Source organism: Falco biarmicus, chromosome 10 (genome assembly GCF_023638135.1).
Source record: "Falco biarmicus isolate bFalBia1 chromosome 10, bFalBia1.pri, whole genome shotgun sequence".
NCBI lineage: Eukaryota > Metazoa > Chordata > Aves > Falconiformes > Falconidae > Falco > Falco biarmicus.
Genome location: NC_079297.1, coordinates 22,116,479 through 22,133,021, shown reverse-complemented (window position 1 = coordinate 22,133,021; position 16,543 = coordinate 22,116,479). Strand labels below are relative to the sequence as shown.

At 39.8% G+C, this 16,543-nt stretch overlaps 1 protein-coding gene across 4 annotated transcripts in view; it reads right to left on the bottom strand.

The window, feature by feature from the left end:
• The window catches only part of NELL1 (neural EGFL like 1), a 292,061-nt gene that overhangs the window by 254,706 nt on the left and 20,812 nt on the right, over positions 1 to 16,543 (bottom strand). For all 4 annotated transcript variants that reach the window (XM_056354990.1, XM_056354987.1, XM_056354989.1 and 1 more), the window contains exon 3: positions 12,132 to 12,282. In XM_056354990.1, the coding sequence (XP_056210965.1) occupies positions 12,132 to 12,282 (151 nt within the window). The remainder of the gene's footprint in view (positions 1 to 12,131; positions 12,283 to 16,543) is intronic.

Genomic DNA, 16,543 nt, shown 5'->3' with positions numbered 1-16,543 from the left:
AACAAGTGGAATAACATAAGCTTAGGCAAGAAACCATCAACCTGTGAGAAAATACTTAGTAAAGCCAGAGAAAATAAATGTTTTGGGTTTTTTACAGTATCTATCTCATCTTTGACTTGCAATGCCATTGAACAAGTTTTTATCTACTACTAACCAACAAGTAAATAAATAACAGGGGGGAATTAACAGAAGCTACCAAACAAGAGGCGAGAAAATTAACTAATCCCTAATAGGTATTTTGTAGGTACTTCCTAGTACTTTGTGAGGAAGAAGAAAACATAGGAACAGAACGAGTCGGGTTCCCAAATGGATTGCAGCATCTGGGACCGCCTCAATAAGCGTATCATCAGTAAGCAAGTGTGAACTTTCAATGTTGCCATGAGATCCGTATCAAAAGCCCAAGGGAGATCCCCGAGTATACAACTAGTTCTGCTTCTGTATCACATCTGCATGAAGCCTGCATGTCAGCTTGCCACCTCAGTTAGCCCCCTGCTACCCTCCTCAAGACCTTTTCCAAGAAAGAGAGGTGTGAGACAGTCATCTACTTGACAACTTGTTAGCACTGAGTGATGGTTTCTTGTTTTATTTGTTATTTCTTGGTGAAGATTTTTTTAATATATTTTTTAAACAAGCATGATCAAAAGTAACGTGTATTTTGATAGATTAAATTCCCAGAACACATGTATTAAGAAAGCTCACTGTTTATGGAATGGCAATACAATATGACCTTGGCTAAAATTTTCCCACTACTAGTATTTCCATGTTTGCTAAGCATTTAAGCTACTGCTGGCTTCTTTTATACAACTATGGAATTCAAATGCTTTTTATAGGTCTGTCCACAGTGTCTCATTCAAATCCCAATCTGTAAGAGAAAAACATGTTGCTAAATTCAGATTAGTTTTATGCACATCAAAAAAGTTGGGGTATTTTAAAATCATGCAATGTGCTTTACAGAATATTATTCCACAATCAAGATGCTTTACAGTTCTGTCTGAAAACTTTTGCAACCTCTATGTACCTCACACACAAATATTGTTATGAGAGGATAAAGCCTGACTCAGTGATGTTTAATGCCTTCCTCCCTGCCCCCCCCCTTTCTTTTAGTCACAGCCATAGTGAATATTTAACTGTCCATTTGACAGCTCATTTCACTTCTAGATCAGGAGAAAAAAGGTGCCTGAAGGTATACTTAAAGTTGGTAACAACTGCTGTGGATGTAATGACCAACAAAATTGGAAAAGTCATTATCAACATTAAGTAAGAATATGTAAGACACCTGAAGCAGAAAAAGCAAAATATTTCTTTAAGGCGAGTTGCCTTAATCCTCCATCTACATTAAAGAAACATAATCATCTATTCACTATATCAACCACAGCAGTGACCTTAACCTGTGACAAACACCACCACATTTCATTCAAAATTTTACTGCTGTCAGATTGTGGTAGTGGCCAAAGGAGGGAGGGCTCACACACAACATGTGAGATAAGACCCCAAGAAGAGCTCTAGGATACGTGACCTTCTGAATATCCTTAGTGTATACAGCACTTTTTTTTTTCTGATATTTACAAAGCTAACACCTATGATGAGACACTAAGATATCCCACAATGAAGACAGAGAACCATCTGGTAAGCACAATAATGATTAAATGCTCAAATACAAGCTCTAAGAACTAAAGCAAAACTACTTCTTTGCAATCAGTTCTGGAAATCTTCCCCTTTATCATGTTCAAACATAAATAAAGCAGAGTTATCGTTCTGCCTTTACAACTTTCGTCATTCCTGATCAAGTGCCAAATGAAGCCCCACAGCCTCTGTCAAGAAGCAGCACCAGCACTTAAAGCAGATGCTCTTAAAGCTACTGAACAGATGTCCCAGGGCAAGGCAGCAGGCACAGATGGCATCCCTGCGAATATGTACAAACTTGGGGTTGCCATCTAGTCAAAACACTCGTGCATCTGCTTAACATTGTGTGGGAGAAGGTCACAAAATCACAGGAGTTCAAGGACAGAAGCACCGTTCACCTTGCACGTGCTGCAGAAACAGTACAATGTTAAGGTCTCAACTGCTGGGAAAAAAAAAAAAAAAAAAAAAAAAATCGCTGCCACAGTAAGAATCAGGCTGTTACTGTACAGAAGTTTCTGGAAAGTTCTGTCAGTCTGGTTAAGACACAGTTTTATGCATTTTTTTTTTAATAGAAAAACGAATTTAAGGAAATTTCAGAGATCAACCTATTCGGTGTCGTCAGCTAGACGTTTGAGAAGCTACTGCACAGATTTGCCTATTTGAACATGTTTATGCACATAGCTTTTTCATTTCACAGAAGCATCATGCCTAGCAGAGTATCAGAACATTTAATGATGTTTAATGATAAAAATGGCTTCAGGCAAGACTGTGCTTTAGCATCTTTGCAAAAACAATTCTTGATGTATTCAGAGACGAAGAGCCAACAAATCTGCATCCGTTATCACACAGATTTCAGGACTTCCAATCTACAGAGATTCTGTGATGCATCACACATCAGTACACTTTTGGCCTTTCACTGTTCCTTACCCACCGAGTGAGTCTGTGTGCAGAGCGGTACACACAGCACATCGCTATTTTGGTTGTGCTGCCAAGTAGCTTAGCCTGGACAGCAACGTAAAAGTAACTGAGATCTTCTAACGCTCCCAGCAGAAAAGAATCCAGGCCAAAAGCAGGCATTGGGTACACTATGCTGCAGATAAGATGGCAGGCATATGCCCAAGACCATTGTCTCTGTCAATGAAGCCATACAGAGCAAAAGCAGTGCCTCTGAAAACAAGAGATGCATCTCTTCAAACAGAAGTAAACACTCATCTTGGAGTTGTCACCACGGTTCTTTATGGATGCAAAACCAGAACAAGTTACAGCTGTCAAGGCAAATATTTCAGTTGCTTCCACACGCACTGTTCTTGTACCCTAGTTACTATAAAGTGACAGTGTAACATGCCAAGCTCTGAAGCATTACACATTGTGAAACACTGGGTTTTGAAAAAATGCTCTTACACACTCAAGTGTACAGATCCAGTCCTCCGCTACATATGCATACTTACAAACCATACAAAGCTATTTTTTGCAGCTAATTTAAATAGGGACAACTTGAGAGGATGCGCAGCAAAACCATGCATGGCAATTCTTCACTTATGTGGCATTAAAGACTTACTACTGTGGCAGAGATTACGTACTGATATCATCAAAGCTCACGAGCAAAATCAGGCTGACACCAGGTAGCACAAAAGGTGTCATCAACAGAAGAAGGATTATCAGTGACAATGAAGCCATCTTGCTGAAAAATCAGATTAACTTTCTACAAAAGAAAATGCAAAAGCTGAATCCCATATGTTGCACAGACAAAGACTCTATCATCAACTACTGTATTCCGAAAGTATTCCTCCTATACCAGCAAATCCAAAGTAAGCCAAAACTTAATACGAAATTCTTTCAAACCTCTCAAGCAAAAGCCTGAAAGTTCAACTTCACGGTGCTGTGGGCTACCTAAACAGAATGTTTTCAAACATTTGTATCCTTTCATTTCAAACACAAGGAACTAAATCTAGTCCATTAAACAACTTTATTTTTTCCAAGCAGACCACTCTGAGGACAATAGGAATCATATCAGCGTAGCTTGAAACATTTAGCAATAAACACACCCATACTGACATTTTCTATATTAAACATTTTGTCTTTTGTTCTACAAATCTTTTGTCTTTTGTTCTACAAATCTACATGGCAGCTGGGCATGCAAGCTGCAAGGCATTAAGCATTTATGATGCATTTGTGTACCTGCAACTAGGCAAAGGTCATCCAAATACAAATTTACTTTCTTCTTTGATCATATAAAGAAAAAAGTAACCTCAACATCTGCCTGCCAGCTAAAAGACAGCTCAAGTCAGAGCAGGTACAACGCAGCTGCTCATTTTCAAGGCGTGTGTTAAGATTGACCTTAAGCATTTTTGTTTCCATTTCACATGTCTAAAAATCTGTCTTCACTGGGGCTGCTACCAGCCTACTACCTGAAAAAGATCTAGTCTCTCTCCTACCCATAGTAAACCAAGTAGGTAGTGCCAGACTGCACCTAAAAATAGTACCACATCTAAGAGGTTTCAGAGCTAGCACAGTCACACAGTCAGCAGGACAGAACAAAGTCTATCATTTGAAGTAAGGTGAAGTCATGACTCCTTAGCTGCTACAGCTAAAAAAAAAAAAAAAACCACCAAACCTCATACACATACAGACACAAACACCAACAGGAACCAAGACATCTCCACTAAAGGTAGGTATCCGCAAGAAGTGGCCAAGTCATGGGAGAAATTTGATTTTCTTCCCTCAGAAAAAGCAGAGGCTGACCTCACATTAAGGGATGCAGTCTAGTGTAACCATCCTGAAAAGATGGCCTCACTCTCCTGACTACATATTCCCACCTCATCCTTTGCATCAGATTCAGCCATTCTGTTACAGTAAGGCATGTCAACACAATGAACTAGTGTGACAGAAAAGTAACCCAACAGAAGAAAAGAATCATTTCTTTACGCTCCAAAAGCAAGTCACCTTGCACTCACACTATCACTTTAACTCTAGCAGGGAATGCAATCCACCCAGTTACACTCTGAAGTAGTCCTTGAAGGGCCCATCACCCACAACCATTGACAACAGGTTAGTTTCCCCGGTGGACCATTCACAGTCCACAAAGCATTTGTGTCTGAGGACTTTCTGAATGGGGGCTGTCGGGTTTACGGCTAACCTGAGACTTTGAGCTGGTGTTAGCTCAGGGATCATTGTGGGTATGCAGAAGCCTGGAGCTGCCAGTGTGACCAGAGAGCCCCCAGCAGAGCCGTAACCAAAGCAGACCATAGCCCCGGTCCAGTCCCTCCCTTCCTCATGCTCGTCACTGCATCAAGGGCTCAGCTCAGGGGATCCCCAAATCCACAATTTCTAAATACCAGATTTGAATAAAACAGAAGAGGATAACACAGCCTTTTAAACTAATGAGGTCTGCAACCCAAGTCAAACTACAGTATCTGAAAACAAATTACCTTAACCACTGTGTCCTTAAAACAAAGGCTCTTCCCTCTGATCTTGCTCTCCAATTCAGCAGCTGTTCAGTGATTTCTTATGTTTTGACAAATTCCACACATTTCTGCTAGATTCCCAGCAAAAAATCTTTTCTTTTCCTTTCCACTCTCTCAAGGCTCCCTGCTGATCTCTGGATGCCCTCAGCCTCCATCTGCCCTGCAGGCTTCCTCCTTCCCCTTCTTCCCTCCCTGCCAGCCACCTGAGCACACCAGCTTTCCACAGCTGGCAGACATCAGGGCACACACAGCCACCCTCCTCCCTTTCAACAGGCAGTACTGACCGCAAGGAAAGCACACGCGCAACATCACTAAACTGCAAAAACCAAAAACCAGACACATCACCCACCCTAATGTCCAGGCAAGCGAATAACCATTTGTGAGTAACATGTTGCAAACTTCTAACAGTCTTATCAACCAGGAGAGTTACATTCTTAATGAGCAGCCCAAATTCAGTGGACACAGTTTTCAGAAAGTTGCATTCAGTCTAAATTTGAGACATTTCCATGCTTTGCCTACATCAAAGGCTCATAAAACAATCAGAGTAACACAGCAATGTTGGGAGAAGACTCCGGGGGGACCCACACATCCTGCTCCTGGCTGACCACAACATTTCTGCACTCTCCAAATTCAGTTTTAAAGAGTTTCAAACTGTCAGCCATTCTGCTCCAATTGCCAACAAGGTCCAATCAATGTGTTTCAACAGCTGGTTATCAGCAGCATGTTAATGCTGCAGAGAGACAACAATTGTCAGCCTACTGTACATAAAACACCTGCTCTCAGCAGGGAGCTGCAAGATGGAAGGTAGCTCCTCAAGCAGTAACTCCTCTTTCACAACACTTAAATCAGCATAAGATGTATAGAATATAACAGTTCTTCCTCACCTTCCCCTTTTGCATACTTCAGAGCCAAGCATAGAAGTAGGTGGGTCCAATTCTATTTGTATCTCCAAAGACCTTTTGGGAAGGGGAAAAAAAAATTCTGGAAGAAATAAAGTTCACCTGCTTGTTCCACTATTAAAATACTAAGGGCTGCATAGATGCCTCATCACCTCATTCAGAGAAATGGACATAAGTAAGGCTGGATCTTTATATTCTCTGTACAGCTTTCCAGTTTAGCCATTCTACATATAAATATTAATGAAGATGTGACCTTTCCCCTAAAAGAAAAAGGTTAATGGATAAATTTGTGAATTTTTTCCTTTCCTTTTTAAATACTGGGCATCTCAGAGTCCGATATGCATATACACAACTTGCAGAAAATCATCTAAAATGTAGTATGGAGTAAATCCAATCTTTCAGGCTTACAACTAGGGTCAGAAGTCGCTTGCATAGGTTTCTTTTCATTAATTAGGTTTCAGTGTTCCATTAACTAGCTTGTTACCCTTTTGTGTTTTTAATCAAACATATTATGGCCTGGTAGCCTTCCAACTGTTATTTGTAACCATACAGCTTTCATCTACTCCTTAACAGTCTCAAAAGCCATTCATGGTGTCACCAGGGAGAAGTATCCCACAATGTACTACAGTCCCATGCTTGTTTCCCCTCCCCACCCAAAACTGCCTTGCTAGAAATAAAAATCCTTTGCTATGAGCCTGACATATTTATCCGAATCCCTCTGAATATTTATATAAACACAGTTTGCTGTTATATAGGGAAGAGCCAAATTCTCCACTCAATAAATCCATTTCACCATAGCAAGACAATTAGCTTAGAAGTTTCCAAACATCTGGTGTGGCGTAAATTTTCCCAAGCTCAGGTCCTAGACACAGGTTATAAGCATAAAAACTAAGAAAAAAAGAAAAAACTTAGAAAATTTAGAAAAAAATAGAGTTTTTAGTGCTACCTGTAAGAAAATCTTAGAAACAAATCTTATGACTTGCTCCCTAGTTCTATTATAGTGGGATCTCCCATTCTGAAACACTCTACAGACAGTACGACAACACATGCACAGAAAGTTAGTACTAATAAACACAAAGCAGAGAAGACAGACACAGAACACACACACAAATAGCAGGGAGGAATAAGCAACTTGGCATTCTACAAAACCGTTAGTTTTTCATCCCGCCTTTTTAGTAACCAGTAAGAGTAACAAAAGCAACAATGGCTTCTTTGGGAAGGCAAGGGGAGTCGAGGGGAACAACACACAAGACTGAGGGATCTTGAGGAATGCACATAAGGAGACCTTGAGGAGAAAGCCAATAAGGGTATTACCCTATTTCTTGTGGGTAATTCACAAGTAACAGTTTTCCATACTCCGCATTACAACGCCCAGTTTCTCTGCTTTCCACAAAACTAAACCAATGGTTAAGAAAAATCTTTCTTTGGAGGGCAGCTTGTTACAGAACAAGTAAATACCCAACAGGATACTTTCCAAAAGTCAAAGGGAATTTTGCCTGATGAAAGATTAGAAAACCTGATCCAGAGTTATTACCTCCCACGTCATGGCCAGATGACAGCTTGGCAGCCAGCTGCCGGTTACGTGTAACATACTGTAAAGACCAGGGGTCCTCAAACTATGCCCCGCGGGCCGGATACAGCCCCCCGGGGTCCTCAGTCCGGTCCCCTGTATTTACAGAACCACCACACCCACCCCACCCCCGCCCCCGCTGGGGGTTGAGGGGGAAACCAAGCAGCCACAGATGACTGCCTGGCACTTCATCCACACGCCAGCCCCCTGTTTAAAACGTTTGAGGACCCCTGGTAAAGACTGTACTTCCTCTTACTTCCTTTCAGGTAAGTACCAGAGTCCCAGGTGACAGGTACTCGTGCTACTCTGATATGAGGAGGTTCAGATTTGTACATTAGCAGAAAAACCATTCTGGACTCAATACTTCATGACACCATAAGCTTAGACACAAGTAGTGGTTCAATAGTGGCTACCTCAAAAAAAAAACTGTCAGCAATTAAAAGGTCATTATTGAAAGTTTGGGCAGTTGGAAAGTTTGGAAATTATGTGAAAATATTATAAGCTAGTCAGTAGGGTGATCATTCACCCAAAGAATGCTGGCCACTCTTTTCCACATACCTTACCCATTGCTTCCAAGCACCAAAAGCCTTAGAATGCATCTGATGTACACCAATGATTTCCTTTCCCGCTCACTGTAATTTATCATTTTTATAGAAAAAGTACAGGAAGAGTTTATGACTTTTTTGTTGTTGTTGTTGGGGGGGGGTGGGGGGTGGAGAGGGATGGAATTTTGACATTAACAAGAAAAGAAAATATTGCAGCAGCCATTTGCTTTTAAATTGTGCCCCAGAGTAGTCAGGAAATCATACTCAACTTCTTTGGTGAAAACCAGTATTTCAAAGAACGTCTGAATTGAAACAAACTGACACAAAGCCTGGGTACCTGAACATCCTTGTCAGATTCCTCCAGATACTGATCTCAGCCAGCAGTGGGAAGGAACCATCAATATGCCTCCAATCCACCGAGTAAACAGCACAAAGGCAATGCTGACTCCATCTAATTTATGTTCTTGAGCTTTGGACCATGCAAGGCCAGAGCAAGTAAGGAGGGGGCAGACAACTCTGGATGAAACTGTATTAAATCACTGTTGAAATAAGGATTCATTAGGGGTTGGATTTTATACATCTTGATGGCCTTTTCAAAGTGTCTTGCTGGTCCGAAGAGTCCAAGGTTGTGAGCAAAATAGCTCACAAAGATCTTCTAGGAAGATCTGGCTAACATAATTCTCCAATAAAGAAAACAGTTTCCACCTTCTGCATCCCCAAGTAACATGTTTGTCCATCCTGTACTACATTTTGTTATCTATAGTTTAGAAAAAAAATTATAATCTTCAAATTTACCACTGTATTCCAGATAGTATGTGCAGACTGTGTACAGTTATCAAACTGTTCAATTAGACTTGACCTGTGTTAATTAAGCCTTCCATCTTCCAAGCTGTATTTTAATACATTTGGATCATGAAAACAGAGTCTTCATCATCATTAGGCTGATTCAACAAGATAAAATATTAACAAAGATGCATTTATCATTATTGTAGTATAAATCCTGTCCATCAAATGATGATATAAATTAACAGCAAATCTCTTAATTGTTGTGAAATATCCATTTAGTATACAAAACAGCATATCTGAATTACTGACTTTAAAAAAAGCTGTATTCATCTTATATTAATACCTTTATTTTAAGAGTTCCATTGTGTTGATGGAAAATAAAATCCTGCTAAAACTCACTAGACAGATTAAATATAAACGAAGCATATTACTGCTTCGTGGTGACCATCTCTACTATATACACCATGCAGAACTTCCTTTTGAACTAGTTATGCTGTTATGCTGGCATATGTAAGCTAGAAAATATATCTGTGTGTGGTTGTGTGTACATATATATAGACACACCTTTTTGTCGCTTGGAATAAAACCTATTCATCAACCATGAAATCTGTGCACAGCAAAACAGACATTTCTTATAAAGATATGAACGCTTCTACCAAGAGCTAGCACAGTTTTCTTTATTCAGGTGTCATTGACCTCCTGCATGTTCTGAAGTCTCAAGCTTTTAACTTGGCCACTTCTGGTATGCTGATAAGTTAAAAAACATCATGTTCTTAACTACAATATCTCTTATTTTGTGCATAATGGAAAAGTTCTTGGTTTTTCCATAGTCAAAAACTATACTAGTTAGGTAATAAATGTGCCCTTATACTTGTTCCCATAGGTCTCCATCATGCTGAAACATAATGATGTTTCTTACTATTCTCTTTGCATTGTCTATTTTCATAGACGCATGGAAAGTTGAAAAAAGCTTGACAAAAAAAAAAACCTGGCTGTCATCAGAACAGAACCACAATGATTATCAAAAGCTTCATAGGAGCAACAATTTTAAAAAGGCTTCCCCTGTAAAAAAGGCCTGCACCCATTTCAGTTCACATGCAAAGCTAAAGACTGGCAGAAGACCTGAGCAGCATCAAAACATCAACAGCAACATCAAATTAGCAAGCTGAAAGTTCTGCTATTACATTGATCATAATGTCCTCTTCAGTACGCCCCAAATCTTTGCTCTCTACTCTTCATCAATGTTAAAAAGTATTTTCTCCACTGTCATCCACTTTATTAACGTCTGTCATCACAGACCTAAGGGTTTGAAAGCACTATCCTTACCAAGGTCCAAGTAGCAACTTATGAAACTAGAGAAACAAACAGTGACTTTGTTTTAAGTGATACAAGAGTCCAGGAAAGAAAGATAATAGCAGTAACTCATCAGGCATTCAAATTTTAACAGCAGTCATTAGCAACACTGGACATGTCTGTTTCAATTCTTGCATAGAGCTACATGAACTGATACTACCTTGGTTACTACACAGAACTACAAAGGTTTAAGTGAGACTAGCACCCAGTCCTTCAACTACATATATATTTAAACAGATGTCTAATAATTTGAAATACTAGAGATAACCTCAGTGCCAAGGACAACAGCAGCACATTTTGTTCAGTCAAGATTACTCCTGCATAGCACATCTCTCTACCAGCTTCTGTCTCTGTCCATCAAGATACAGGAGTTAAGCAGCTAAATCCAGAAGAGGCCATATCTAAAAATCCACGTGCCTTGCATTCTATAATCATCACTGCCCGTCTAGCTTGACCTTGGATTTTGCTGAGTGCATGCATATGTCCCTACACATGGGGCAGCGTTCCTCTGTCAATGGCTCTCCTCAATTTCCTCTTCCTTAAAATTTAAAAAAAAAAAAAAAAAAAAAAAAAAAAACCAAATCCATTAACATGGCAAACTGATCCTGTTAACCATGACTTCAGACAGCTACAATGGCCTGGAAAAGCTTGGAGGAATGAAAAAGTAATGACAAACAAAATGATAGAGCAAGAGAAGGAAAACAGGAAGAGTTGCAGGGAGGGATCCTTGTGTAATGTAAAGCAATATTCTTCTATATTGAGACAATGGCCTGGAAAATGAAAGAAGGAATCAAGTAAGAGACCAACAAGAAAGTAGAGGTGACAGAAAAGTATTAGGATAGAATAAGGAAGTAGAAGAGTCCTCCCCTTAGCTATCCTTGCCTGGATATCTCTGCTGTTGCACTGGCAAATGCCATCATTGACAATTTGGTGATAATGAAACCACTGCCCTCTCCTTTGTGTATTTTCCCAACAAAAGGTAAGAAATGGGGCTAACAGTTGCGTATCATGTACATGATTAACTAAATTACATGCCAATAGGATCCCCCCACCCCAAAGAAGTGCTGTGGAATGACTGGTATTAGAGTTGAAATAGGAGCAACCAAAGAACATCCTATTACTACAACAAAAATCTGACTAGATGCAAAGGTCCTTCAAGCCCTAAGAAATCACAAAAAAAGCATTCAGAAAGTTACTAGTAGGAGACTATTTGACACAACACACACTTTGAAACACCAAAACATCACTGCAACCGCATTATGGGCCATAATACTAGGTAAATTTTTGTTTTAATAAACTGAGGTCTACCACTAACAGCTAGAGACACCTCTTTTTTCCCCTCCTACACTGACAACAAAAAAAAGGAAAACAAAAAAAAAATAGAAAACATCAACTAAGAATATATTGTATTTACGGCAGGAAGAAAACATACACATCATCATACAGAAGCACAAGTAGCTTAACTGCTTAATAGCTTAACTGCTGAATCTCAAAAAAGAAAACATATTATTTTAAAATGTTATAAAACATAGTGAAGCAGGAAACATGTAAGTTTAACTTTTGAAAAGCAAACTCCAAAGTGCATATAATAAACTAGTAAGGGAAACTGCATTACAAGGTTTGTAACTTCCAAAGTACATTGTGTCTATACTACATTGGGTTTGATCTAACCATTTAAGTTATTTTACAGACCAGGCCACATAAATAATACATTCCTCCTATAACAAAAAACAAGTAGAAAAAAGGAGCAAATGGCAAACTATGAAGAAAGGCTTTCACTTGCATGTCAGACTTTATATCTACCATTTCAACACATAGTCAAAATGGACCACTGAGCACTCAGTATTTTTTATGTTGCTACTGCTACAAGAGAGAAAGAATTTCCTCTTACCTCTGCTCTAACTCTCGGATGGACAGTATAACTCCAGAAGTTGATGCCTTCTGTTGCAGCGTGGCCAGAAACGTGAACTCACTTTTATTCCTGAAGAGCTGAATTAACTTCTCACTCACATGGGGCGCTGCATGGATTTCTCTTTCTATATCTAATTTTATTTTAAAAAGAACAAAACAAAACAAAAAAAAAAACCAAACAAAAAAAAAAAAAAAAAAGAGGGAAACAACAGTCCAGTAAAAATGCTAAGGCAGAAAGATTCATATTACATTTTTCATTTTCCCATCAATATTTTTCACTTTTGAGAGTCATCCACCATGCTCTACCACTGCGTTTGTTCAATGAAAAAACCCAAATGCCATCTCTGTCAGCATGCCCACTTGTCACTTTGACAAGTTCACAAACTGGTCAGCTACTGATTTTCTGACAGAATTTTTAATGGGATGCTGGGCCATTTGTGTCTCCTGTGAGCAGATTAAGTTCCTGTAAATAAGGTGTGCTGCAGTCAGATAAATAGGCTCCTAAATTCTGAGAAATCTCAGGCACTGCCTCTCCCAACACAATTCACCAAGCACCAATTTCAGGTTTTACCACTGACTCCGTTACCACCTCTCCATCGTACATCAGAGGAAACCTGTCCTTGCACTGTGTAAGGCTGAGATGTATTATTGCTAATAATGCTATACGGCTGTGCTTCTGCCTGAGAAATAAATACAAGACACGCTTGCAATCCACTATCGTTTCAGGGATTTCTCAGTTTAAACAAGCAAAGCGTGACAGCTCATACAATATTTATTAAACTACAGTCTGACCAGGCAGATCCAGAAATATTTCAGTCTCGCTAATCCTGCTGATGTCCAAGCGGCAGCATGCCTTCTCATATTTAATCTTCTAAGATTCAAATGCACCATCTCCCACCACATTCATTTTTATCTCATCCTTTTATTTGCAATATATCACCACTATGAAAGACGATTAATGACAAAAGGGAAAAATCACGGCATTTCACCTTCCCGCCCCTTGCTATGTCTCTCATGCTGGGCCTTTGTCACACATTTGCAAGACCTGTGCCACTTGCGGTTCCTGGATGTCACAACCAATTAGAAGCCCGGTGCGCTTCCTTTCCAAAGGTTTACTTTGAAGCCAGAAATGCCGGCACGAATTCTCAGCTGGTAGAAAACCATATAACTCTACTGAATCCTGAGAATCTGGCCCAGCATGAATGCTGTAACACACAAAGGAGTGATGAGATATACAATTCAGAATTTCACTGCAGGGGAAAAAAAAAAAAAAAAAAAAACAAAAAAACACAACTGTGTCATTAAATGAGGCTTTGCAGACAGAAAGAAGAGAGACTGGCTTGAAAAACAACTTGAAACTCAGAAACACAACTACTGAGGGAATGCCATGGACTGAAACCAAACTCCAAGGAAGAAGTATTCAAGCATGTTTTGTAATTGGGTGTCTCAATTTCTCCTATGCAGCTTAAAGCCCTACAAATGAGCTTACACACTCAGAATTCATAACACACTTGCACTCTGAAAAGCTCACCTCTGAAAAGTACTGCAAATTAGACATCAAAAACCACTAGTCATCATTTAAACGTCTTTGCCAGAGGCTCAAATTCAACTGATAAATAAATATAATGCCCACTTTACAGCATCAAACCATTTCTCTGTCCAACATCACTTTTATCATACCAGAGGATAAAGCTTCAAAGAACAGAAGTCTTTTCCATTGCCATCAGAAACAGGAACGGAGGAGGAATAAACAATCCAGCACCGAGCAGATTTTGTCTTTACATGTAAGATTTCATTATCTGTATCATTATCTTCACCTAGCAGGTGTTATTACTGGTCATAAATACTATCTCATTTCTTTAAAAAAAGTTATGCAGAAGACACAACACTATGTGTCCCACACCCCACTAAATTCTCCAAAATCCAGATTCCTATCTGCAGAGACAGACAATCCACTGGTACTAAGTTCCAAGGCACAAGTAAGACTCAGAGATAAAATGTCCAAGAGCTGACAGCTGAAGGTAATTATCCTTGTTCTGAAGGTTAAGTACCTTAATAACTTAGAAAATCTTGTATTTTTTTTAAAAAAGGTGTCACAATTGCCAGAAATAAAATACGACTTATCAAAGCTTTCAAAAAATGTTTCACATGAAAGCATAGGCAGTGCTGTTATTGGAACATATATGTTAAAACTCAGTCAAGCCTTGCTAAGTCCAACATTTTCTCATTATAGGACCCAGATAAAAAGCCACATCTTGCCATATATCTAATTTTATACAAAAATATAGGACTCCTTGGTCAGAATCATGAAAGAATAATCAATGCACTACTTCAGTTAGAAACACACTTCGAAATACTGTGCTATACTCTGCTATCCCTTTATAGTCACCAACACACCAAAACCCCATGCAACACCTTATACTCGTTCCCTGTTAACTGAAATCAATAAAATCCAAAGTTCTGAAATTCCAGAATCTTGTGTTCAAACTACTAGATAACAAACAGCATTTATGTACTGCTTTGCAACACTATTCTCGTATAATTCGTACAAAGAAAGTTATGTAACTAGGCTTTTAAAAACTAACACACTTCTAAGTATGGTACTATTTATCTGGAGTAGGTCTACTCATTACAAGCACGTAGGAACACCTGCTACCTCCAGACAACTGGAAAACATACTTGCAGATGCAGAAATGTCTACAGAAACACTGTTCTTCATAACTCAGTCTCAGTAACCACAACAACAGGACCTCACCAGCAATTCCATGGTGAGCTGGCAAATGTGACCCAAGAGCCTGGACTCATAAGCTGAGAATGCGAGGCATGCGAGGATCCAGAGGGCAGGTGACCTGGTGTTTCAGAGATGATGAGCCTGGTGGGCTGCCGAGCACAGCTCTGGCCTCGCAACCTGGGGCCCGAGTGCTGGGAAGGAGTCACACAAGGGCTCAGCCCAGCCAGCACAGCACCATCCCAGCTCCAGTGCCCCACAGGACAGCTCCCCTGCACCTCTCTGGCAATGCCCCACTTCACACCATGCAAACGCCTGCTATGTCATCTGTTTGCTTTTTGCTCAATTTCTGCAGAAAGTACCATACAAATGGACTGGGAGTACAATCCATTTAGAATAAGAGCTTTCTATTTTCAGGTTGATTTTCACACTGAAAAAAAAAAAAAAAAAGAAAAATTGAGAATACATACACCCCCTCGCCGCAGGTGCCTGAAAGGAAAAATACTTTTTATGCTCTCTATAAAAATAACTGTCTGCTTGTAATGAAATGTCATATTTCCTACATAATATAGAACAATATAGGTTTATACAGTAATCTTCAGTGAAACATCGCTTCACGCTTGAATGATAATGCAATCTCAGCAAAATAAATAAATAAACATAGATACGACTTTCATATGCCCTTCTATGTGATTATATTTTCTTAATTTGAAATACTGACTGTCTGGAGGGGGTTTTTAAACATACCAGACTGTTTCTAAAATTAAACAAGCAAAAAAAGCAAGCGTACACAGTTATTTCAAAGTACAACAGATACAAATCATCTCAGAGCATCAAGTAAAAGCAACTTTCTACCTTCAGCAACACAGAGAAGCAGAAGACATACCTACATCAGAGAGAGACAGCATATTCATTGCTTGATTTTAATTCCTTTTTTTAAGCTGCAAGTCCAAGGAAGAAGTGCCAAACAGAGCAATAGTGCAATTTGCCAGGACAGCCAAACCCAGTTAGCCACTGCCATCCCGCATTTCTCTGCCTGGCACCATCTCCCCCATTCCCAGAGAGAAAGTCACTTTGCCTTCTCCTCGCTGCCTTGTGCCACGTGAGCCCGTTCAGTCCCTGACCAGCACAGCCCTACCAAGCCAAAAAGAGCTACCAGAGGAACCAGCACCCTGGGCTACACACACTGGGGCTCAGCAGCTGTGGCACAACTCTGGCCAGGACCTGCAGAGGAGGAAGACCACAGCACACTGCTTATCTGCAGCAAGCCACTATATTTTACCCACAACCACAAATACTCACAGTACTCACTTTCAGCACCTTCAAAGTAAGTCTCAATTTTGGTTTGGTTTTTTTTTTTTCTACTTCATCATAAGACCAGTCCAGATAAATGGCAGTGCCACTCTGCGGCCAGTGATGTCCGGGCAAGCTTTACCTTGTATGTATGAAACGTACAGGTATTTCAGTACACACTAACCCTGTAAGACAACTGGAATTAAGGCGGCACAATAATGCAGGATTAGTATCAGTCCTTACAAACCTGATTTAGGCCCTCAAATCACATCCACTGCTCTATGCATCACCAGCTCTGGCAACTAAAAGTGATAACCTTCAGGGGTTTTGCCACTTGTAGCCCAGAACATATTAGAGGCCCCAAATAAGAG